A 26,010-nucleotide genomic window follows, 5' to 3' on the forward strand; every position below is an offset into this window, starting at 1 on the left:
CTCAACGACCAAAATCCACTTGCCTTTTCCTATTTTGATATTTCCCCCACGTTCGGATTTTGTTGCCAGTAATTTTTTTGCTTACCAAGCAAGCCTTTTGTTCGCACACCTTTATCCGAGGGTATGCTGTGCCCGCTTATCAGAATTACCTTAATGACTCAATGAACCATAATTTAATTTTACAATTTAACTCATTGTGCGCCAATGTCTTAAGGACATTGTACATGTGAGCCACAAGCTTCTACCCCGCACACACCCCTCTACCCTGCTTAACCATATATCTGACACGAGCAAATATAAAAATACGTTTTTCAATACACTAACCTTGCCGGTGTACCACGAAACTGCTACTTGAGGAAGCTAGAACATTGTGCTATACAATCAACCCGAGTTTTTGACGAAATTCCATCTATAGCACTGCGAAAATATCACCCCTCTTTACTTGGGGGTTTCTTCTCGAAACGCTTTTATTTTTCTTCTTCTCATTTTCAGAACACTGTTTCAAATGCACTTTAATCACACACCACTGAAAAACACGCGAAACTTTAATCGTTTACTAACTAAACTTCAAATTTTCTGCCAATGTGTAGATGACCGAAGGAAAATGTCCGAAAACTCCTATTTGTGCGTTTGAATTTTCACTTCGAATTCTATTTTTTCTCAATGTAAATAAGCGCGTCGGTGCCTAGCAACAAGCGTGCGTTGCTGGCTTCCACATATCTTCACTTTAACAATAATGTTAAAACGTAACAATTTTCTCGATTCAGAGCTCTAATACCTATACAGCGGCCGCTGCAGTGCGAATTAGCTGCTGCGCGGCAGTACAAGCGTCTCATAACTGCGAACAATTGTGATGTCGTGAAAGAACTTCCGTTGGTTAGAACCAGCCTCCTGCTAGGCAGCCATTTTGTCCTAGCCAACATCTGCCTTTGTTAAAATCAAAACAACCCAATGCTATTAGGCAATCCATTAGACGTTTGTTTGACAATTCAGCGGTGGGTTCTGTCAACAGGTCTACTCCTGCGAACAGAAAAACTCGTCCGACAAACATCTTTCGTTAGTCCGATACGTTTGATGTTAGATCGAATCAACGGTATTGTTGCACGTCGTACTCCTCGGAGTAACGTCAGAATAAGTAAACAAGAAATAATCAGCTGATCAGAAACGTCTCATGGATTGCCTAATTGCACGGGCAACATGGGCCTAGATGCGGCTAGGCCCCGTCATATGTTGACTACTGTCAAAGTCTGTATATCTCCATAGCGGATGACAGGAGTGACACCCCCTGGTTAGAACGTGGTCGTTTTGATTCTGTTTGTTGATTAGATGGATTTGTGGAATCTACCTAGCGGAGGATTAAATTGATTCGGACTACCATTCCTCGGGAGGCTGCGAAGTTCACACATCGTTGGTCGTTGTCATTTGTAACGGTGTGCAGACTGTTTGATCCGATCACCGGTTTACACATTGACAATGATAAAATGTATAATTATCGTCACCGAGTCTCGCTTAGTGAGGGCAATGCACGTTGATGATGCAGTAGTATAAGAAACGGTCTTTGATCATCTTTACAAATATCCTTTCACTGATCACCTACCACTTGATTACGCGTTGGCAGAAAGCGGTAAATCCCAGTCGACGCCTACCTACAGATCAAATGCCTTCAATAGACGCACAGGGAGGCATGAGATAGGAGCTTGTGAACACTGGGAACTATTCGCCAGCTAACGACCAAAATAACGAAAAATGATTTCGAAGATCTTTACAAATTCTTTACAGCGAGCTTATTTCAGTATGATAATTAACTTATGGTTTATTAATCAACTTACGCATTTACATTCAATCATCTGTTTTTTTTGCTTGTTTTGCCAATCCATTTTTTCTTCAATCTATGTAATGCATCAATTTTCATTTCCTTCTATTATACGTTAAAGATATATAATTTATTATGTAGCCTATTTACAGTAACTAGTTTCTTTCTTCCGTTCCATCCAAGATAGCTTGCAATCCAGGTTTCCATTATGTTTTCCAAATTGTCAACACCATTTCCGGTAAGGGCAATATTCTTTACGTCATCATTTGTTTACCATCTGCATTCTTAGTTTTTTTTTGCATGTTCACATTTGATTGTTTCTGACTGTGTCGCTGTCAATATATCTACTACGGTATATAAAACTACGTTGCATTTCCTTGTTAGATAACATTTCTTACTTTAACTATCATCATGCATATGGATGTCGTAAGTCTTTTAGAAAAAAAAATTGGAACCCACCGTTCGTTCGAATAATTCTGGGTTGGGTACAAAAATTGACGGGTTATTAAAACATTAAGGAACTGTTTTGCTTCCATTCTTGTCGCGAAAAAAAAAACGAACGGAACAGTCTGAACCTTATACAACATTATGATGGATTGCGGGATTGAGTGCCAAACGAGCGTCTGATTCGTTCGGGAAAGTAATCCGTCCTAGTGCAGAATTAGCGTGTGTCAGGTTGCACATGATAAATGAAAACAAAAAAAAAACAGAAATGGTAATCAACGGCCAATCAATAGAACGGGACCCTTGCATGAATTTGGACTAATCATTTCTACGGTTAGGTTAGTAGGTATGCGGTATAGTAATAATTGCTAATATTTAGTCTATTTTTCAACTGTTTTGCAGTTGGCAGGTATAAATGTATTTTTCTCATTTTGTCCTTCTTTCTTCAAAATACCTTATTTCTTGGGGAGGTATTTTTTACTTGCCTTTTCCTTATGAATGAGTTATTTTTACTCTATTTACAAATTGAATTCATTACAAATTGATCATGATCCATCGAATTTTGTTTTGGTAAAGCCTAGTACTAGTAAGTGCTATCAGGATTGTATTCTATTTACAAGCGGTACCACACAGTTTTGCTTTTCCATTTGCAAACTGCAAACCAAAACAGCGCACCTTTAAAAAAATAGTTCGCTTTTTACTGATTGAGAAACTGTATAAAATGCTTCTGTCTGGTGGATTATTTGTTGGAAATTGGGAACAAGAATCAATCTACTTTACGTCAACAAGAAAAAAAAAATCATTCGCGTTTATTCCCCTTTTGAAGGTTTGCTTTCTCTCACTTATTACACATTTATTCAACAAAACATCAGTAGTAATCGGAGGGGGGAAGGAAGGAAGGGACTATGACTAAAAGTAAAATTTGATTCGATTAAAACTGAACTCTCTCTCTTTCTCTCTCGATTATACTATTCGTATCCCGCTCCGGCCTCGTCCAGTGGGTACACAAACAACGTAAATCTTCCTTTTAGTCTAATGAGGTTGTGTCCTCATACTGCAGCAGTTCCCGTACATTTCTAGACCGTCGTTGTCGCCTATCGATTACGGAAGCCATTGCCACCGCCATTGTCACGCTGATGATGATGATGCGACTTATTATAAAACCCATTGCGACCGTGACCCCCATTACGAAACCCCTGGTAGTTGTTCCGTCCGTGATTTCCGTTCTGATAGTTGTGATAGCCTTTGTTGCCTCGGTTTTGAAAGTGCTGCTGCCCTCCACCGAATTTGCCCCCACCGAATCCGTTGCTGTGATTGATCCACTTGTTCCGATTATGACCACCACCATTCGTCTGGTGATCCTGGTAACTCTGGAAGGGATTTTGCATCTGACTGTCACGCTGATCGTGGGAATAGTAATGAGGTTTGACTTTCTTTGTTCGACCACGATCCATCTCCGTTTCAAGATCATCCTCTCGCTGACGTTTCAGATCTTCTCGCCGTTCGTTCATCAGCTCGCGTTCCATGTTGGTTACCTGACCATTCCAGCTACGGACTGGAGCTCCGTAGCCACGGTGAGAGTACTTTTGCAGCTGGTTTACAACGTCACTGTTCCGGTTGTAATTGTTACCATTGGTGTAGTAGCCGTTGATGGAACCATTCGATTGACGGCCATTGCTATTGCCGTAGCTACTTGTTTGATATCCAGTCGCGAGTGGACCTCCGCCGTTGCCATTGGCATGATTGTAGTTAGCCGGAGATGAATTACCGGATGTGGACGGTGATGCATTTTTGCTGCTGTTTGCACTACTACTGCTGCTGCTGCTACTACTGTTATTGTTGATAGGAACAGTGTTATCACTCACCTTCCACAGACCGGTTTTCGTCTTGATTACGGGAGGTGATTTCGGCGAACATGAAGATTCTTCCTCTTCGATCAGATCCGGTACTTTCTTGCCAATTGAACCGCGCCGGACGAGTGAGTGTGTTCTGTAATAAAAACAACACAGATTAGATATTTTCGGATTGTAGATTTTCTTCACTCACCTATCAACATCCTCGTAACAATCATTGTCCTGACTCGCAAAACCACTAACGTTGCGACGTTTGGCATACTTCTCGCCGTCATCCTCATCATCATCGTCATCGTAAGGAACTAAACTGATCGCTTTGTTGCTGTGACCGTTGGTGATGCTGCTCTTGCTGCCGGTACCGGCCGAGAACGACGTTGCGGATGTAGCACTCTTGCTCGGACTGGAGGTGGTAGTGTTGGTGGATGTCGGTCCTTCAGTGGATCTTTCCCCTGCCGTATTTTTCGTGGCTGTGAGACTATTACAAAGTTTAGGCATCGATAGCAGTGCAGACGACGAGGAGGATGGCGTAGTAGCAGTAGTAGTAGAAGAGGAAGATGGGGATGCTGTGGAAGAAGACTTAAAACTACCGTTGGTACCACTGATACCATTGCTCATGCCGAATTTGTTCTTCACAGTGGGCGAGATTTGAGTAACTGAATTTTTCGCCAGTTTGCTGCTTGAAGGACTGTTAGCTAGGTTATTGAAACCTTGCGTTTTGACCGGCGACGGACAGGATAGTGAAGAAGTGGTAGATGACACTGGCGAAAGCCTGGATGTTGATGAAATCATCAGTTCGCCCTCATCCTCGTCCATCGCCTGATAGGGGCCGTTCAGCTCGCTGGCTAGCTTCTTTGTTCTATCCGATGTTTGTTGAGGTAATAGCGGGCCAATGAAACCGGATCGGTTCTCCAGTTTGCTCGGGTGGAGAGGGCTGTGGTTAGCGTTGCCGCTAGAGCTAAGAAGTCTAAGAGGCGACGAGTTAGCAAAGGAACCAGCACCGCTTTGGACAACTCCAACTGCAGTACTATTTCCCATTCTCCCGGGGGAACTCCCGGTTGCGTTGGCATATGTTGCCAATGTGGCAGTGCTGCTAGCACTAGGTTTATTGATGCCGTTTTGAACACTTTCCAGTTCGTAGAAAATAATGTAAGCATTTGTGCTGGTGACATTCTGAATTGAGGTTGGTCTGACAGAACTGTCATCGAACACATAGTAGGTACCGCTTTCCGTGCCCCCAATGGCAGTGTAATGACCGCAATGTTGCGTGTTTCCCAAATGTGTAACCATCGACACAAGTTTGTAAGTAAACCTGCCATTAGAAGCTGCCGATTTGGCTGAATATGGCGTCAGGTCAAGTTCTCTTCTCAACTCCACATGCTTATTGATTTTCCCGCCCAGCATCGAGAAACGTTTCAGCTGGATGCAGAGAACGAATGGTGCTCTTTCCAACGAGAACTGCTTAGTCGCGGCGACTCTTTTCTTACAAGCTTCACACTTGTACTGCATCTCTTCCAATCGCTCACGCGCAAAGTACCCACCGAGTGCTTCCTCGATGGAATTCGCTTTTCTAATATCCAGCAGCAAGTCCTCGAAGTGTTGAAAGGTCGTCGAGGTATGCTGACAGGATAAACATTTTACCTCGGACCGTAAGTAACCACCGAGAATTTGATTCAACGGAGTCGTCTCTTTGCTGTACTGTTCCAAGTCTTTTCCATTTTTGGACCGTGACAAATAACTTTTCTCCATTGCCTCCATCAAATAGCGGAGGAACTCGTGTGCATCTTCCTGACGTCCGGGGACCAGATGTTTGCATACCAACCGGAGTTTCGAGTAAACCAAGTACGGTTTGATTGCACCTTGATTGCTCTGTGATGCCAACAGCGTCCTGGCCATTGCACAAATAATACATCCTGCGTAGGGGACACCAATTAGTGATTCTGTTGTTATGTTTTAACAAGAAAACTTACCATTACTATCATCGCACCGTTCGCGATGGGCACTGTCCGATACGAGCCAGTTGGCAATGGCTGGAACGTGGAACAGCGCCTGCAGGGTCGAGTTCAGGTAGCAAGTGTTACCAACATTGATCATACCGGCACCGGTTAACCATTTGCGACCACTGGCTTTCCATCCCAGCTGTACGTTCTCCCGGGGGTACAGCACCCGTTTCGGCGAGGGCAAATGGTTCTTTCCGCTTCCCGATGGGGTGGTGGTACCATCTGAAAAAGGAAAATGGAAGCAAGGAGTAACTTAGATTAATTCCGATTGTCATTTTTCATTGGGTGACGGACCAGAAAGCAGCGTTATACGAGCGAAGGATTTCGAGAGAGCGTCCATTTGATGCCAAACTTTTGTTTTGTTGGTAAATATAACCCCCAAAAGGGAATGAAATGGTGAGTCAATTTGTTGGAAAATATATTTTTTTTTCCATGCCAACTATGATAGGTCTGTCTACTGATTTCTGCAGAAGGCAGTATGTCAACTTACTCCACAAGCAATGCACCATTGTTGATTCCGTCATGAATTCATTTAAAAATTAAATTTTACCAAGGTAGGTATTAAAGATTTACATTGTCTTCTGTAAATGTGGGTCTTTGAGAATCAGACATTGTTGTTGCCATTTATCAGCCATTATCTGGCAGACACGTTCACCCATCTATACGTTATATAGACGCTGCTAAAACTAACCTTTAATATTTTTCAGACCGCGTAGAACACAGGGATCTTGAACAATAAAACGTCGGCCAAGAAAACTTTTCTTTTGAACCTCCTGCTACGCTAGAACAATGAATTTCGTTTCAATTTTAGACAAGAAAAATAAGCAATCCAGAACTCGATTTCCAGTCCGGATTATCTTCAGACCAGTCGGCGTCGCAGATCTTGATCTATCGCTCCTTGATAATTCTCAGTGTGAAAGAGGTACTTCCAAACTCGTTTCGTTTCTGCCCAGTTCCTGGCTCGGTGCTGACAGACGGATCACGCCTGACGTGCCGATCGAAACAACCGGACGTACATTTCGCTTTGTCTCACTGAATCGTACGCTACCTTGAAATCCACGAATGAATGGCAAGTCCACTAGTCGTTTTTTGAAGTTTGGATAAGTACGTCGCTTGCCCGTAACCGAGTGCCCTTTCAGTTTACACACGGGCGTTGTTTGTTGTAACATTAGCTTGAGTTAGGCGATATCGGAGAAGGTGCTTATCCCAGCAAGGGCTGGAGTATAAACATTATAAACGTTAAATTGTGTCAAGTAGTGCAGTGTAGTGCGATACTAAAAAGTTTTCTTGCCTGAAAGGCGGCTTTGTTTAGACGAGCTATACCAGCTCCCTACTGTGTGAAGGTCACGTGGGTGACGGACAAAAGAAACGAAGGATCAATTCACCTACTAGCACGTCAGGAACTGAACTGGTGAAATGTTTCGTTTTTTACTTTCATCGATTTTTTTGTTTTTAATTTTTATTTTGATTTAAGTTAAATAGTACGGTCGAGCGTGTTGCTCCCGCAACAAAATGGAACAAAGAGAAGGATCACCCTCCGAAGACGAATATTATGGGGGAAGAGGAACGTGTATCTGATTCGGAGACAGATGATGTTATGGGTGATCCACTTCCCCCACTTTCTCCCAATGTCGCACACCCCCCCCCCCCCCCCCCCCAGTCAAGGTTTACCAGGATGGATCCGCTGGTCCTTGGGTGGTATACTTTCGGCCCAAAAATAAACCGTTAAACAGCATAACTGTTGCACGGGAGCTGACAAAACGTTACTCGGCCGTAACCGAGATTAAAAAGGTTCAGTCAGATAAACTGCGCGTAGTCGTTACTGACTTGAAACAGGCCAATGATATCGTTAGCAATAGCCTCTTTACGCTGGAGTATCGCGTCTACATCCCTTCTCGTGATGTGGAGATCGACGGTGTGGTAAGTGGTGCGGGTCTAACCATCGATGATCTGATGAATGATGGGGCTGGCCGCTTTAAGGACCCTAACCTTCAATCAGTTAAGATTTTGGAGTGCAAGCAATTGCACTCAAAGTCCATCGAAGATGGGAATTACTATCCATCAGACTCGTTTCGCGTAACCTTCGCCGGATCTGCACTTCCGAGCTACGTTGAAGTGGGAGGAGCAACGGTGCGGTAAATGTGGGGAACGCCATGCGAATGATACTTGCAGTAGGTCCGCTGAGAAGTGTGTTTACTGTGGGGAGAATCCGCATGAACTTTTGACATGCCCAACGCACAAACTTCGCGCGGATAAACTGAAGCGATCCGCCAAAGATAGCTCCAGACGCTCTTACGCAGAAATGCTTAAAAGAGCTGTTCCACTTATCTCCGAAAACCCATTCGTTCTCTTGCCAACTGACGATAACGCCTCTAACGGCCCTTGCGAGGGGCATTCTTTGGCTCCGCTTGGAAACTCTAGGAAAAGACCTAATCCAAACTTACCTGAACTTCCTCGTAAGGGTCCTAGGTTGTCCCAAACAAGGGTACAAAATAAAAATAATTCATCAACTGAAAGTGCTGGTACAAATCCGAAGATAATACCTCCTGGTTTTGGGAAATTGAGATACAACCAGGAGTTTCCAGCAATCCCCGGGGCACCAAAAATCCCAAGTGCTCCAATTTTACAGTCAGAAACTCAACCTAAAACGGGATTCCTTAAATTTTCTGACATTGTGGACTGGATATTCACAGCTTTCAACATTACCGATCCTCTGAAAAGCTTGCTGGTTGCTATTCTACCAACAGTAAGAACATTTTTAAAACAGTTGACTGAACAATGGCCCCTCCTTACAGCGATCGTAACCTTTCGATGGCTAACTTATTAGACGGAATCAGGGATCTGATCACTGTTTTACAGTGGAACTGCAGAAGTATTATCCCTAAAATTGATTCATTAAAAATACTTGCTAGACTACAATAATTGTGATGCCTTTTCCCTATGTGAAACATGGCTTACTTCTAATATAAACCTCAACTTCCACGATTTTTACATTATCCGCTTGGATCGAGAAGACTCATAGGGGACCATCCATAAATGACGTAGCATTTTTTGAGTGATTTTTAACACCCCCCTCCCCCATCGTAGCATTTTGTCACAAACCTCTAAATACCCCCCCCTGGTAATTACGTAGCTTGACGTTAACCCTGCCCCCCCTTGTCACCGCAAATTTTTTTAAAAATTCTATTCTATTCCTCTTTAAAAAAGCTACGTAGCATGACATGACCCCCTACCCCCATGTCGTCACACATCATCACAAAATACAAAACTCCCCCCTCCCCCATATAATGCTACGTCATTTATGGACGATCCCTAGAGCCATTATGGGATATTGAAGACTCTCTAACGTGATTGAACACCTTTCCTCCCCCGCCTGCTTCTTGGAGACTTTAACTCTCACGGTGCAGAGTGGGGATGTCTGTACGACGATAATCGACCCTCGACAATTCAAGACCTTTGTGACAACTTCAGTATGACAATTCTGAACACAGGGGAAATGACATGGAATCCTAGACCACCAGCGCAAGCAAGTGCACTGGACATATCTCTAGGCTCGACATCACTACGGTTAGATTGCAAGTGGAAGGTAATCTCTGATCCCCACGGTAGTGACCACCTGCCGATTGTAATTGCAATCACCACTCGTTCAAGACCTTCGGAACCAATCAATGTTCCCTATGACCTCACACGAAACATTGATTGGAAGAGCTACGCTGCTGTGATATCACCTTACAATACCGCGAACGAAACACCGTTTTCGATGGTAGAGTTCTCACTTGCTCTCTTATCCATTAGCAATAAAGCTCCAGGACAAGACAGAAACAAATTCAACTTGTTGAAGAATCTACCAGACTCTGCCAAGAAACGCTTGTTGAATTTATTTAATAAGTTTCTTGAGGGTAACATTGTCCCACATGATTGGAGACGAGTGAGTGTCATCACCATCCAAAAACCAGGAAAACCAACCTCCGACCACAACTCGTATCGGCCGATTGCGATGCTGTCCTGCATTAGGAAGTTGTTCGAGAAAATAATCTTGTTTCGCCTCGACAATTGGGTTGAAGCAAATGGCTTACTGCCAGATACACAATTTGGCTTCCGCAAAGGCAAAGGGACGAACGATTGCCTTGCGTTGATTTCAACAGAAATTCAAATGGCATATGCTAACAAAGAGCAGATGTCATCAGTATTCTTGGATATTAAGGGGGCTTTCGATTCAGTTTCTATCAACACTCTTTATGAGAAGTTGCACCAGCATGGTCTTTCGCCAATTTTAAATAACTTTTTGCTAAACCTGTTGTCTGAAAAACAAATGCATTTCTCGCATGGCGATTTATCGACATCACGATTTAGCTACATGGGCCTTCCCCAGGGCTCATGTCTAAGCCCTCTCCTCTACAATTTTTACGTGAATGACATTGACGAATGTCTTGTCAATTCCTGCACGCTAAGGCAGCTTGCAGATGACGGTGTGGTCTTTATTACAGGTCCTAAAGCCGTTGACTTGTAAGGACCACTACAAAATACCTTGGACAATTTGTCTGCTTGGGCTCTCTAGCTGGGTATCGAGTTCTCTACGGAGAAAACTGAGTTAGTCGTATTTTCAAGGAAGCGTGAACCAGCGAAACTACAGCTTCAGTTAATGGATAAAACTATTGCTCAGGTTTCAACATTCAAATATCTCGGGGTCTGGTTTGACTCTAAAGGAACCTGGGGATGTCACATTAGGTATCTGAAACAGAAGTGCCAACAGAGGATCAACTTTCTCCGTACAATAACCGGAACATGGTGGGGTGCCCACCCAGGAGACCTAATCAGGCTGTAGCAAACAACGATATTATCAGTGATAGAGTACGGATGTTTCTGCTTTCGCTCCGTTGCGAGCATACATTTCATCAAACTAGAGAGAATCCAGTATCTCTGTTTGCGTGTTGCCTTGGGTTGCATGCACTCGACCCATACGATGAGTTTAGAAGTGCTGGCGGGCGTCCTTCCACTAAAAAATCATTTTTGGGACCTCTCGTATCGATTGCTCATTCGATGCGATATTTCGAACCCATTAGTGATTGCAAATTTCGAAAGGCTTGTTGAGCTTAATTCTCGGACCCGATTCATGTTATTGTACTTCGATTACATGGCACAGAACATCAATTCATCTTCGTATAACGTTAACCGTGCTCATCTCTTAGATACTTCTGCTCAAACTGTATTTTTCGACACATCCATGAAGGAAAGGATTTGTGGAATCCCTTGAATCTGTCCCAGCAACTCCCGTTTTGACACCTCGTGTGTATCAATCAGTTACGGGATGCATAGGTAAAAGGCTGCGCGACACCGACAACGACGAGGATAGCACGTCCCACCGCCCGGCGAAACTTCTGTGTGGAACAGCAAATCTTAACTCTGGTCCAAATATTGTTGCGTCCAAAGCTCTGGTTGTATCTTTCCGGAATTGACCCGAAGGTACCTGACGAAACCGTACTGCAAATGATGCGTACGAGACTGAATTCTGAGGAAGTAAAGGAAAACAAGCTGGTTCCTAGAGATAGAGAAGTGCGCACGCTGAGCTTTGTATCCTTTAAGGTGAACATGCCAATTAGTCTTAATGCAAAAGCTATGTCAGCGACCAATAGGCATGACCAATAGGCATTCGGTTTCGCGAATTCGAGGATACTGGACGAGTCAGAATTTTTGGAGACCTCCATACACCCAAATGTCACCCCTGATCGCTGTGGAGACGCCGCTAACATCCAAGTAAGCTCCGATTCTCATCGATCCATTCATACCACACACTTGACCTCTGAAGATTTCCTGTCCGTCTACTACCAGAACGTCCGGGGAATGAGAACAGAAAACTCAGACGTTCTTGCTTGCCCTTACCTCCTGAGATAACGACATTATTGTTCTTACCGAAACCTGGCTACATGATTATATATTAAATTCCGAGCTTACGATGAACTAAGCTATACATCGTTGCGATCGTAATTCTTCTACCAGCCATCTACGCCGCGGCGGTGGTGTTCTTATTGCGATAAAGAAAAACCATGCTGCGACTGAACTAAAAATGCCTGGATGTGAATGTTTGGAACAGGTTTCCGTGCGCGTTTCCCTGCCAGGTCGGTCGTTATTTATTTGCTGCATTTATCTGAGACCGAACAATGATCCTGACTTGTACAACGTTCACTCCTCCGCGGTTCAGAGCATACTTGACAAAGTAAGCAGGCGAGACAATGCACTTGTTGTTGGTGATTACAACATTCCTCATCTCAAGTGGTCTTTCGATGACGATCTTAAGTGCTACATTCCAGAAAGTGCGACATCGGAGCAGGAGACGACCATCACAGAAACTTTGGTCTCTGCGCTGCATCTTCGCACATAATTGATGAACGTTAGCACGGCTTTGTAAAGAAACGCTCGACCACTTCGAACTTGATGACTTACACAAATTTTCTAGTCCCAGCCATCGAGAAGCGCCAGCAAATTGATGCAATATATTTTGATTTCGCTAAAGCATTCGACAAGGTGCCACACAACATTGCGTTTATGAAATTGCAGCGACTAGGATTTCCACCGTGGATAACCAGATGGCTACAATCTTATCTTTCTGAACGATCCGCTTTTGTTAGAATCGGCACTACATGTTCAAGCGCATTTTAAACGCCAACCGATGTCCCTCAAGGAAGTCACCTAGGGCCACTTATCCTTATATTATTCATCAACGATCTCTGCGCCCGCATAAAGTCTGGAAAACTGCTCTATGCTGATGATCAGAAAATCTTTCGCTCAATTGCATCGGGACTCGATTCAGCTGTGCTCCAAAAGGATATAGTCGATATTGGAGTAGTACTTGCTGAATGGAAAGCAGATCAACGTCGATAAATGTAAGGTGATAAGTTTCGGGCGCTCGACAACTCTAAGGCGCTGCGATTATACCCTTCAAGCGTGTGTCATCGAAAGCATGGAATCTATCCGTGACCTGGGAGTGTTATTTGACAGAAAACAAGCTTTGCCGACCACATCAAAGCTACAACGGCTAAAGCTTTTGCAACATTGGATTTTTTGAAACGAAACACTGCCGATTGCGAGGATTTCTTTACTCTGAACTCTTTGGCGTTTTAGTCTGGAGAATTTGGAGCACGCTGTACAAATATGGGCGCGTACAATGCCGTGCAAAGCGATCGATTGAAGCGTATTCAAAGAAGCTTTGTACGGTTTACCATTATCCGTCTGCCACCGTATAATAATAGATGTATGCTGCTCAGGCTTTGTAATTCTCTCTCAATCACGCAAGAAGAAGCTTATCCGTTGTCCAACTTTTCCGAGATAAGATGAGTCGCAAAATTCTCCGTCTCCACAAATAGCGTGAGAATGATTTTCCGGATAAAATTTATTTGACTTTTCCCTTCTCACCGGAGAAGGTGATAAAATGTTAATTTCGTGGAAATCAATTAAAGCTTCAAAAAATACATTTAATTACAAAGAAAAGCGACAAAGAAGTATGATAGACTTGTTTTTTCGTGTTTTGGAATAACGACAGCAAAGCAGCGAACGCAAAAAGGATACCGTGATAAACACTCATTCTCCGGCTGTTTTATTTATCCGGAGAAATAACACGTTGTATTTATCCGGAGAAGTTGTGTGAGTGCCAATAACTTTTCGTGTGAAAATGTGAGTTTTTATTGTCGCAGTAGCAAACTATCCGGGCGCATTTACTCATATGAGCGATAAATGCAATGCCTGATGCTGCTAAATTTACTAACGCTTGAGTCCGTCGTACCTTCTTGCAAAGAATGTTCATTTTCGATATGTTGTCGAGCAATATCGACTGTTCCGATATTCTTTCAAGGAATATTTTGTTTGTTCCTCCTCGTGTTATAAGAAAACGACCGCTTTCATGGATGCCTAGGCACCGTACTGTATACGGCCAGAACAATCCGGTAGATAGATGTTGTCGCAAATTTAACGAAACTTCCGAATTCTTTGACTATCATATTACTACATCTAGTTAGCGATTATAAATTTTTAACACTATAACAATAAGTCATTTACACTTCTGTCTCCGTTTTTGGAGCTAGCATCAATCCGGCGCTAGTTATGTCACTAAGTTAGTGTCGGATTCGACACTCTAAGGCGCTGTTAATGATTTCTTTTTGATATCAGACCTTGATCCAATTTGTTGAACTGAGTCAATGGGTACACCAGATGCTTATTACTGCCTAACGAGAAAATTGGTTTACAAGTCGGTACACAAGACTCGGCCCTGCAGGTCTCGGAAAAAATATTTAAATTTTGAGGGTTGTTATACCTTTTTTTTTAAAGAAACGTAAAAAAATCAAACCCCTTAAGAATTTTCTGCGCACGGGTCTACTCCAAACTGAAGGCATTCGACTCTGCTTCAGACATTAATTAACATTGAAGTGAATGAATGAAGGAGGCGTTAAAGCTCCTTAAAGCTACTGCAGAAATAGGCAACTGAATTTGTGATTTTACACCACTCTTCTCCATAATATGCAGGTTGTTCGCACAAACTGACACGTGGCAGTTTGTTGGTCATATGTGCATAGTGTGTTCTGAGCATAGTGGGTGTCATGTTCTATAGTCACAAAGGAAGGAAATGAGCGTTTTATCCGCCTTCTCACCACCGGGAATATGGAATAAATTTCACCAAGTTTCGACTTTAATAGAGAAGCTTCACCGTCTGGCAACATGAATCTGCGGATTGCGCTATCTGGTATACCAGGAGACAAAGTCTTAGGTTAGGTCGACTGCATTGTCCCCTATATAGATGGGAATCTTAACCTTAGCGTTATCATGGTCAACAAAGTCTGTCATGTTGTCGATGTAGATTGATCTAATGAGATACGTGCTTTGAACTGTACCAGTATCACATTTCAAACATGTTGAAACTGAATCTTTCCCTTTTCTCATGGGCGAGTGCATTCCACATGCTTTGATGTCAATGCGATTATTCGGGTTAATGGTATTTCGGCAAATGGTCCATTCAGGTTTATGGCATTCGGGTAAATGATCCATTCTGGCCAATGACATTCGGGTAAATGGACCATTAGCGTAAATAGCTTTCGGGCGAACGTCATTCGACTCAAAGACTTTCGGGCGAATGATATTCGGGTGAATGTGATAGAGCCAATTTAGCTTCACTTAACTGTTCTCTTTGGCTTCTGCTATTACTAATCAAATACCTTGCTTTCTGCTTTGTTTTTTTCTGTAAAGTACGAGGGAACTATGATATTTAATATTATCTTAATCACCGGTTATATCGATGAGTTCTGCCTGTCATGGGCTGGTTGACGATTCTCATTCGTTCCTTCTTGTGAGGGTTTGTAGGTGTTATGTATATATTTTTTATGCTGGTCTATTTCTATTTCAATAGTAAACTCGTTAGGCGCTGCCGATCTTGAAGGATTATTTTTTCTCATGGTTAGTCAGCTTTTGTAATGTGTCCACTATCTTGGAAATTATTTAATGCATTAAACTATGTTATATTTGGTGACTTCAAGCAGTAGTATTAGGCCAATCATTTTTTTGATTACGTGCATTACATGTGGTTTTTGTTTGAGGCGAAACTGAGTCAGTTCCTAACCCCAACTGCTGTCAAAATATATGAACTGACAGCGGTTGGGGTTAGAACCTGGCATAGTTTTGGGTTCGAACGAAATCGCCAATACTTTTCGGTTGATTATTGACAGTGATTGCCATCGGCTCAGGCCCCTTTGTGCGTCAGGCATCCGCTGGCTTACAATCTGACACAGCGCGCCCATTTCCCTCACTGAGCCAAAGGGCAGGAACGTCGAGCTCCTAAATAGCCTTTAAAAATATGTTCGCATATCATCGAACTATTTTTTTTTTACTTTTGAAGCAAGACGTCAATAGAATCTATTGAAAACTCAGCCAAGCAAAACTCTTCACTTACTGCTTTAGATTTATTCTGTTCGCTAGAATAAGCGAAAAAGAATGTTAAAAAGCGAACGTTGACTTGGAAATGCACCTGAAACTAATTTGATTGTTAAGCAAATTGTTCAATTAACCTACCACTGATCACAGTTGCATTTCCACTAACATCCAAAGTAATTGGAGCACTTCTGTAATTCCCAGATGTAATGACACCGAATCGGTGACTCCAAAGAACCATGATAAAACTTTCGATAAACTTAGCAAACGCCAGCAAGCGGCATTTAACAAAGTTCCATATAAACGCCAGTAACAGTATAACATAGGGCCGCAGTTGAAAGGTTCGTCGTTGCACCGGAACAGGGGCAGCGCGACGGAACCGCAGACGGCGTGCCGTCCGAGAAGAACCCATCGTTGTAGTTGTTTCGGAGCAGGTAGATCATAGCCGTGTCTGATTGCTGATTGTTTACTGCTGATAAGACGCGCGTTAGCGGTAGTATGGTCGTCCTCACACTATTTCACATCCACGCGGAAATGGTCAGGAGTCGGCTACCGGAGTAATACACTACGTAAACAAAATAACAGTTACTATTCGATTCGTTGCTGTTGATCTGATGACACGTTCAAGCGATCTCTTCTATTTTCCCTGGCGGTTTTTACACTATTGGTGAGGTTGTAAAAGCACAGCAGGCGACGCTGAAATTTATTTTGGTTTCTCACGTTTGCCACAGACAATATATTTGAAAGACTGGACACTGCTTATCTATAGAACAATATTACATGGGTTGGCTTGTAGGCGACGGAATGAGCCATTCATGCCGATCTATATATACACATAATGTACAGTTATAAAGCTTCCTGTTCTATAAAACTGGGTCAGCGTGTTGAACTGTCCTGTATCTGTCTCTCAAGGTAGTACCCGTGACAAAGTACACGACTCAGGAACTACCAAAAGTCCAAACAATGCCCGCTTTTCCGATTCGCAACACGCGGCGCGTCGGTGTGGTTATACAATTATTTATATCAGAATCGAGTATCACGCGTTAAACTATGGATCACTAATAGGTGCAGACTAAGAACCGCGTTTCACTCGCACTACCGGGAAGTGAGAAAGAATAAATTGAGTACACAAGGAAAACCTATCAAATGACAACCCATAACTCTAGCCGCACATGTTATTTTCCTTCATACTCTCATTTTCTCACTACTGGGCCTGTCAAGCCGCTCTCCCGCGTTTCATTTTCTCATTGGATGTCGTCGGCAGTGGTACTACAAGACTAAAATAAAATCAAGGTAATGACCGATTGAAAAAGCTCGTGTATTGATACCGATTTTATTGTGCAGTATTGACGATTGCGATAGTGATAATAAAAATTAATTACGTTAGTGACGTTATAAACAATAACATTCACGTACCAGTTAACTGGCACATGCATTTTATTCTCTCACAACAGACAGCCTTTGATCTATAACCTTGACGAATCTAGTAAGAAAATGTTCATCTTTCTTGGCAATCCATCATTCGAAGCGGCACGGCAGAAAATTTAATGTGTTCCTCATATACCTACGAAGTTGCAACTTTTTCGTTGTAAATGTTGTAACTACGCATTCGCATGCTGTCTGTCGTTTGCTCAACGTAACTAAATACCAAATGCTACACCAATACTTCGGCGACGGAACAGTGGTATTTTGTTGCAGTTTTTTGCGTCAAATTTTGATGCAAGAAAAAGAGATACGAAGTGTAACTGGAGCAAGGTGAAAATCACTTTAAATATTGCCTCTGGTTATGGTTAGTAATACAATAATAATTCTGTTATAAAATTATCAGTGATTTTCCAGCAAATGCAAGACTGATTGTATATTATGGCTTGTTCGCGACAAAATCTGGACAACGTAAACACATAGATCTCTTCAAATATTAAACCAAAAAATGAAATATTACTCACAGATATTGTATGTCTGTTCTTTCAATTTGTTTAAGTTTTTAGTATATAAAAAGTGCTATAAAAATAGCATCGAAAGAAGTGCATGTTGGAAAAATTATTTTTTTGCGCTAACGAAAATCAGGGATATCTAATTACTACGAAAAAAAGCTTGACTAATCATCTGCCAGTTCTGTTCACAGTATTTTCAAATCGTCTTATACTCGATTGTCAAAAGTCACAAATAAAAGAAATATAAAAAACAATATTAAGAAATGGCCAAGTGGATTCTATAGTGAGACAAACTTTCTGAAGAAGGCCAGACCTTTTTGATCGCAGTGTTGCCAGGAAAATAAAATATGTCCAAAGTATTTTTAGATAGAGAAGACATCTGTTCATATCTGTGAGAAATATTTCATCGCTTGGTTGAATATTTCAAGAGATCTATGCATTTTTATGTGTCCAGATTTTGTCGTGAACAAGCCTTAGTAGTCCTCAGAAAGTCATTACCTCGAAATGTTTTACTTTTTTTTATTGATTGTTTAATTTGATTTTTTCAAACGCATCGGTCGTTCCCACTTCCATTGGATGTCATTGTTTGCGTTTGATTTGGTAGCATTTGAAATGATTTGCATTGATTTAGAATCGGACGTTAGGATGACATTACTTATTCCGCATTAGATTAAAGAATTTGTTAGTAACATTCATATTGTGTTCAACAATACATTCAAGATTTTCTATTCTATTGTATAAAATATCTTCTTGTGTATTGTCATATTATATGTCAGCTATAATTGTTTTGGAATAACCTTGTTCAAACGAACTTTGCAGTTCAAAATCATTCTAAGGTGACTGATTTGTGCGATATTCGATGTCCTTTGTAATTCTGATTAAACTAGTTTAGTGATATCATGGATAACTCGCTGGTGATTTTATGGATGAGTTCACAAGAATTATGAAGTATGTGTTCTTCACTCCCCAGTATATTTGCAAATCTGCCTTCTAAAAATTTGAAATATTTCTTTCTTCATTTTTTATATCGACTTTTCTTTTATTTTTTAACGACATTCCATTAGCTCGAGATTACTAAATAGGAAAATTATGATTTTTTTTGTTTTTTATTGTAGAAGTTTTAATCTTAGGGTCATTCGTCTCTTTTCGCTTTTTGGGAAAATCTCTAACCTTATGTGCGGGGTTGAAAATCGAACCCACCTGAGCAGCGTACAAGGCAATCGATTTACCAACTACGCTATGCCCGTCCCCAGGGAAAACTATGGAAATTATAGTGTCATGGTACTTAAGTGAGAGCAAGAATGTGAAATATACAAATCGGAGAACTAGAAGTGGTAGGTTAATTAGAAACAGGCTTAGAATTCTACAGACTAACATTTTGTTTTCTGGTAAAAGGAGTCGAGCTTACGAATCGTTCAAGTCTACCAACATGTCTCACGGCAAAGAGAGACTTGTCTCTCTTTACCATGAGAACCGACCTCAGCACTTTTCCTAATTAGTAATCTATAGCTAATTGAATATCATTAAAAAGAAAAAAGGGAAATTATTGATTCGTAGAAATATTTAAATCAGAAGTATGTGCCAAAACAGGATCCGGTACTCGAAGTGTAATAAAAAATGCCATACATTTCGTTTGGAAAACGTCCCAGTGAGAATAATTCGTCCAATTCGAGAGCCATTTTGTGGTCGTAATGAAGGTCGAAACGTTGATTTTCGCGCATTTTATGAAACAGGACCGAGTCCAGTTAACCTTCTTCAGGTGTTAACTTTTTGTAACGAATGAGGTGTTAGCGGGTCATATTGATATTATAAATATTATATAAAATTTTCAGTTTCTGGTAAATATTACCATTTTTGACGTAGTGGTCAGTGGTAATCGGTGCCGAATGAGATCATGTTTGGCAACATGATATCCGATTATGTGATCATCCATTTCTGATACAGAGCTCCAATCACCACCAAACGCTAGCTGTGGTAGGATCAACCTAAGTAAAGATCGTGTAACCAATACCGGTGGGATTTTTGGTCGTATGCTGACAAGAAAGGCGGTGCCCGTTCAACTATATTCAATATGTAAGGCCCATCACCCGGCTGTATGTCTTAGTAAGGCGACATACCGAATAAACAACCAAACATCCCCGAAGAATTTTATAATGGAACATTTTTGTTAGTTCAATAAATAGATGGTTTCCTCATTTGATTCAGTTCCAAAAACACGCACAAGGCAGCTCAAAAAAGAGAAGCAGCGTTGTCAAAATATCCGGCTGGCTTCGAAGCTTTGATATATTATTTATGTAAAAGAGATTTCATACTACCCTGTTCAGCACAATTGAGTCAGTCTAAGATTGTTGTTTCAAATGGAAAATTTTCCACCGCGCCCGCAGCAGCGTCACGGGTTCACTAGGAGAGGGCGGGGCGTGAAATTTACACCTGTTGTGCACATCTTGCTCGCAGACGAAGTTACTTCCTCGTATAAAAAAGCGTTTAAACCTCTAAAAAAAATGCTGTCAACAACAATATCAAGCTGGATAACTCTTGAATCTTTACGTAAGCAATTCGCTTTTAAGCAAACACAAGCTATAGTTTTCTTGCGTCACCAAGAAATGCTTCAAGGTCTTGAATTAATTAGGAAATCGAGCATGCGAGCATTTCTTAATTACGTCTCCGACGATTACGTTTTGGGAAAATTGAAAGAGAAACCTAACCAAGAGATCGAAGCCACGATTACCGCTAGAAGAGTGTAATATGAAGAAGCCAATTAAACAAAAGAATTGGCATGAGGTTCTATGCCGCCATCATAAAAGCGCACTAACTGGAAGAATTGTCCACAACGATGGTATACATGCGTTATCTACAAGGGGATATGCCGATGCATCGTAGAACCATGACGGAGATTTAGTAGCCTGGTGCAGGATCGCACAAATGATGATACTTATGCGACCATATTGAAGTGTACTAGCATTGGCGTTGCATGGTAATTAATTGAAACACGCTTATTGTAAGAATAAAATGTAATGAAAAACTATTTGAATTACGTAGAATGGGTCTTCTAGGGCATGGTATACAATCTGCAGGACTTGCTCAAAAAACTAGTTATAATGAACATTGAACATGAAATTTAGGGTGAAATGAACTGCGAATTTTACAAGACTGCATCCATAGAAATAAAAAAGAAAAGTAATTTATGACATCTATCGCTCTATTATAAAATCCGGAAGCAACTCACTCTTCATCAATCTATCGCACACTCATCTACCTTTGCCTGCATCGTATTTCTCGCTTTATGATTATGATAGGCCAAAGATGCATTGGTACATGACTCCAAATGAAAGTTGTAAAATAGGTTGCATAATAGGTCTCTGCCAACAGAACTCCGTTTTAAGAATATCTGTCAAGATGAACAAGAGAAATGGGGTAGGGTATTTCGTGCGTTCTTTGAGTCAAAAAGTCAAGACCCTTTTATATGGGGCTTTTGGGTATTTATTTTTTATTTGCTGTAACCATTATTGTGAATCTAAAAGGCAGTACTGGTCTAAACAGCAAGTCGCAATGGCTGTAGTTATTTATTTAGACAACAGACCGGCACACCCGTGATTTGATTGGTCTTAAGGGGGAATCGATACAACTGTGAAAAGCGTTGGCTATTGCTAGCGAATTGGTTGTTATGGGACGATTGATTCAAATGCAAGTGAGCTGGACGGGAGATGCGAATGCTTTCACTCGGCGGATCGAGACGGCCATGATTGACTCTAAATCTAGCGGACTGGGGTAGTAGCGATTATTTTTGAAGCTTTAATTTAATTTTTAAGGCGTCGCCAAAAAATGCATTGCTATCGGGCGGGGATGATCGCGAGGTCTTCTGCTGTAAGCAGACCTGGACAGCTACGTTTGGGTCAAATTAAATAATTACAGGCAGGGTCGACTATGAGCGAATGTTTCTCCTGGTGGTGTACTGGGAAGGCACGCAAGGTTCTATTGTAAGTAGCCAAACTAAACGAACAGAATGGTGCGACCATCGGTATGAGCTTCCTTGAAACAAGCGGTGTATAAAACACGAACAAATAAAGCAATTCGGAATATTGTGGTTTCGAAGCCGATGACTGCAATATAATGAAGCAAATTGGAAGAAATGAAATAAAATGAAACATCAAAATATGAGGAATGATGCTACATCGACTTAAGCATTGATTTTTGATGTTCAGGATTCTTCAGGAAAACGCCAGAACTTTCTTTAAACACATCTAATGAGGCGAGTTGTAAATTAGAGAAGCTACCATGCATTTCTAATTGACAAAGGTTTCTGAGTCTGTTTTACAGTGCCCAAAGATAAGTTTTAGGATAAACCGTTTGAAGGAGATCTCAATAAATTGAAAGTTGCGAAAAGTTAGTTTAGCATTTTAAATGATGGACAGTTTTGTTTTCACGGTTTTGCTAGTGTTTGCAACATTCTACAACAACGCCTCCCTCGCTTTAACGATAAATTTAAATATATATTTTAGTTGGGACTGTGGTCGTATATGCAATGATGGCGCCACCGACGTGTGCACAAGTATGTGGAGAATGGACCACAGGTGAAAAATTGATTCTAAGTCTGAGGGATAACCCTTAGTGGGCGTGTACAAAAGGTGGAGCTAGTGTTCTGGTAAAATAGGCGGATTGATCGATTTCTTAATTACAGGTATTTTCCTAAAAGACAGGTAGATTTGTCCAAAAGTCTTTAAAATGCGGGTATAACATGGAGTCCTATTCAAACCAAGTTTGACAAGTTTCTAAATTAGACGAGATCATTACATCCACAAGGTTACAGTAAGCTCTGAAAAAGTACTGACAATGCAATATACGAATTAGTGCGCAATCCATCATAATAAATTGTGTTGAAAAATATTTCCCCCCGTTACTTACTCATCTCAACTTTGTCCAGTAAATAAATTTTTTCACCACTGTTCACTTTGTTGCAAGTCGATACTATCATCATACGTCATATATAGAAACGTATACAAACACCGTCGTAAATATGGACAGACGAAAAAAAAAACATGCGAATGGGGGAAAGTGGACATTAGGGTGGGGCATTGTTATATGGAAAAACGTAATCATAGCCGCATCAACCGAGCACAGCACTTTTTTGGTACCTTTTGGGGTCCCAAACAACTGTGCAAAATTTGGGGTCGATTGGTGTTGACCCGGCGTGGCGCATTGCGTTTGAAATTTGTATGGAGATTAGTATGGGAAAACCTACATTTTTGCATTTTTAATTCTACAGACTACAATTCTTCCCGTAGTATGCCAACAAATAGATAGAAGTATAGTCCAGGATATGCTGAACAACTTTGCCGAAGGATGTATGGTGTTAGAATGTCTCTAAGCCAAGTTATAGCTGTTCAAAGTTCGATACATCAAATTAAATGCCAAAAATCATTTTTATTGCCAACACTGCGGGTGTACCAATGGTATTTCATATAGCATTCCAAAATAACATTATATATTTTAGATTTACCACATTGGTATGTTTGGATGAATTATTCAAAAGCCTTAGCTCAATTTCATGAGCGTAGGTAGTTGAGCAATAGGGCGTAGTGAGGGGTGAGGGGGGGGGGGGGGAGGACTTTAATATGTAGAAATTCGAACTGAAGTGTTGTCGAGTTGGAATGTTCAGATGAATTATTTCAAAACATTTACACATTGTCCTACGCATAATAGTAACGATGAAATAAAACATGCTGTATCCTTTTGCCTTGACTTTTATCAATAGAAGTTACGTTACAGACTGAATCAATTGATGTCGAGTTGATATGTCAGAGGATTGCATTGATTATATATCAGTTTAATATGCACTATGATTTGATGGGATGCTCATTTCAATGCTGCTCGATCACCTGAAGCAAAAATTGATGTAGGGATCTGGTAGATTTCATGTTGAAATCCAGAAATTAGCTTCACGCCTCGTGATCGAACATCATAGAAATGAGCATGCTATCAAATCATGCGTATTATACCGAAATATAATCCTCTGACATATCAACTCGACATCATTTGATTCAGTCTGTAACATAACTTCTATTGATAAAAGTCAAGGCAAATGGATACAGTATGTTTTATTTCATCGTTACTATTATGCGTAGGACAATGTGTAAATGTTTTGAAATAATTCATCTGAACATTTCAACTGGACAACACTTCAGTTCGAATTTCTACATATTAAAGTCCCCCCCCCATCAGCCCTCATTACGCCCTATTGTTCAACTACCTCATGATTTTGAGCTAAGGCTTTTGAATAATTCATCCAAACATACCAATGTGGTAAATCTAAAATAAATAATGTTATTTTGGAATGCTATATGAAATACCATTGGTACACCCGCAGTGTTGGCAATAAAAATGATTTTTGGCATTTAATTCGATGTATTGAACTTTGAACAGCTATAACTCGGCCTAGAGACATTCTAACACCATACATCCTTCGGCAAAGTTGTTCAGCATATCCTGGACTATACTTCTATCTATTTGTTGGCATACTACGGGAAGAATTGTAGTCTGTAGAATTAAAAATGCAAAACTGTAGGTTTTCCCATACTAATCTCCATACAAATTTCAAACGCAATGCGCTACGCCGGGTCAACACCAATCGACCCCAAATTTTGCACAGTTGTTTGGGACCCCAAAAGGAACCAAAAAAGTGCTGTGCTGAAAAAACGATCATTTTGCCCCACCCTAGTGGACATACATTGCATGGATGGATACTTACTTTGATAATTGCAGCCACCACCGCTGGCGGTTCCGTTGCTGGAGGTGTCAGGGGTGGTCATTTTGGTCGTCATCGTCGAGTGGATACCGCCATTCATCGACGGTCCGCTGGTGTTGGTGCTGGTACTTTCGTTGGTTGTTCCTGATCCACCAACACTACCGGGTTCGTTGATGCCATTGCTGCTGGCGGTGGTTTTCAGTACGATGTATTTGGATTTCAGACTGTTCAGCTCGTTGCTATAGTTTGACACTTCCTCATACCGGACGGGGCGAAGCTGGTTCCGTCGGATTGCTGCACTCAGGGTGCTCTCGATGCGATCAAATCCTTCATCTTCCGATTCTTGAAAGCCGGAACTGTTCCCCGATGAACCGAACAGGGAGGTTGACGATGGACCGCTACTGCTGTTGCCAGATGTGGAGCCTATTCCGCCGATACCGCTACTTGACGATGAGCCAGACGACGAGCTCAATGAGTCGCGGAGTGCCGCACTCACCAATGAAGTTGAATCACAAACCATTTGTACGGGCATGGAAAAACCGTGTCGCCGTAAACCTACCAACGTCACGCACACACCCGTCAATAGGTGCCACTTTTAAAACAATATTTTCGTCACTTTTTATTATTATTGTGCGTTTTAAAAAGTAAAAAAATAACAATTCCCGCCCGACCGTAATTGAGAAACAAGTATCGAAGAAGGCCACGGCACTTTTTCTTCTTTCCGTTTGCACAAGCACGCACACAAGCACAGAAGCCTGTCTTTTGCTCGGTCGGCCAAAATGGAACCGCAGTAAAATCGACAGACGAGTCGATTCAACAATTTTCCAATCGAAATTTAGCTATCAAATTTCACTTCCCTGCAGCGAATTCCATTTTTATTTTGTCGGGCGCTTTCACAGGCACACTTTACACATATTTTGAATGGGAAAACATAAATATTTACCATTGAAATATGGATAAATTTCACCCGCTCGGTTCTTTTTATTTTCTGACTACGGGCACGGAAACACTAGCGGGATCAAGAAACGCACATGTGTATTCTTTTTTATTACGCTTGTGACATTAGTGAAAGACAGCGCAAGAGTTCCAGTAGTGCGAGAGACGCTTGTGGGTGAGTTACCGTCAGGGTTGCCATCATTTCAGATGTGTTTGAAACGACCAGAGTTCGCTGTAATAATAATTATTATAATATTATTATCTCGACAAACATATCTCGACAAACATATGATTACGGCCTAAAAGCCAACTGTCAAAATCCACTTTGAATGGAAATTCCGGACAAACCGTTACACGCCAATCACAAATGTTGGTAGTAAAC

At 41.4% G+C, this 26,010-nt stretch overlaps 1 protein-coding gene across 2 annotated transcripts; it reads right to left on the reverse strand.

The window, feature by feature from the left end:
• Window positions 1–1,784: 1,784 nt before the first annotated feature.
• Window positions 1,785–25,731, reverse strand: LOC131688945 (ubiquitin carboxyl-terminal hydrolase 36). Of its 2 annotated transcripts, none has more exons than XM_058973589.1 (4): window positions 24,696–25,731; window positions 6,078–6,329; window positions 4,304–6,020; window positions 1,785–4,246 (listed from the first exon to the last, which is right to left on the reverse strand). In XM_058973589.1, exons 1-4 carry the CDS (start codon window positions 25,222–25,224, stop codon window positions 3,352–3,354), a joined length of 3,393 nt encoding a protein of 1,130 aa, XP_058829572.1. In that variant the 5' UTR covers window positions 25,225–25,731; the 3' UTR covers window positions 1,785–3,351. The 2 variants fall into 2 exon arrangements, with proteins under 2 accessions (XP_058829572.1, XP_058829573.1); XM_058973590.1 differs by lacking the exon at window positions 24,696–25,731 and adding an exon at window positions 16,158–17,083.
• Window positions 25,732–26,010: the final 279 nt, after the last annotated feature.

This window comes from Topomyia yanbarensis, chromosome 3, assembly GCF_030247195.1.
Source record: "Topomyia yanbarensis strain Yona2022 chromosome 3, ASM3024719v1, whole genome shotgun sequence".
Taxonomy (NCBI): Eukaryota; Metazoa; Arthropoda; class Insecta; order Diptera; family Culicidae; genus Topomyia; species Topomyia yanbarensis.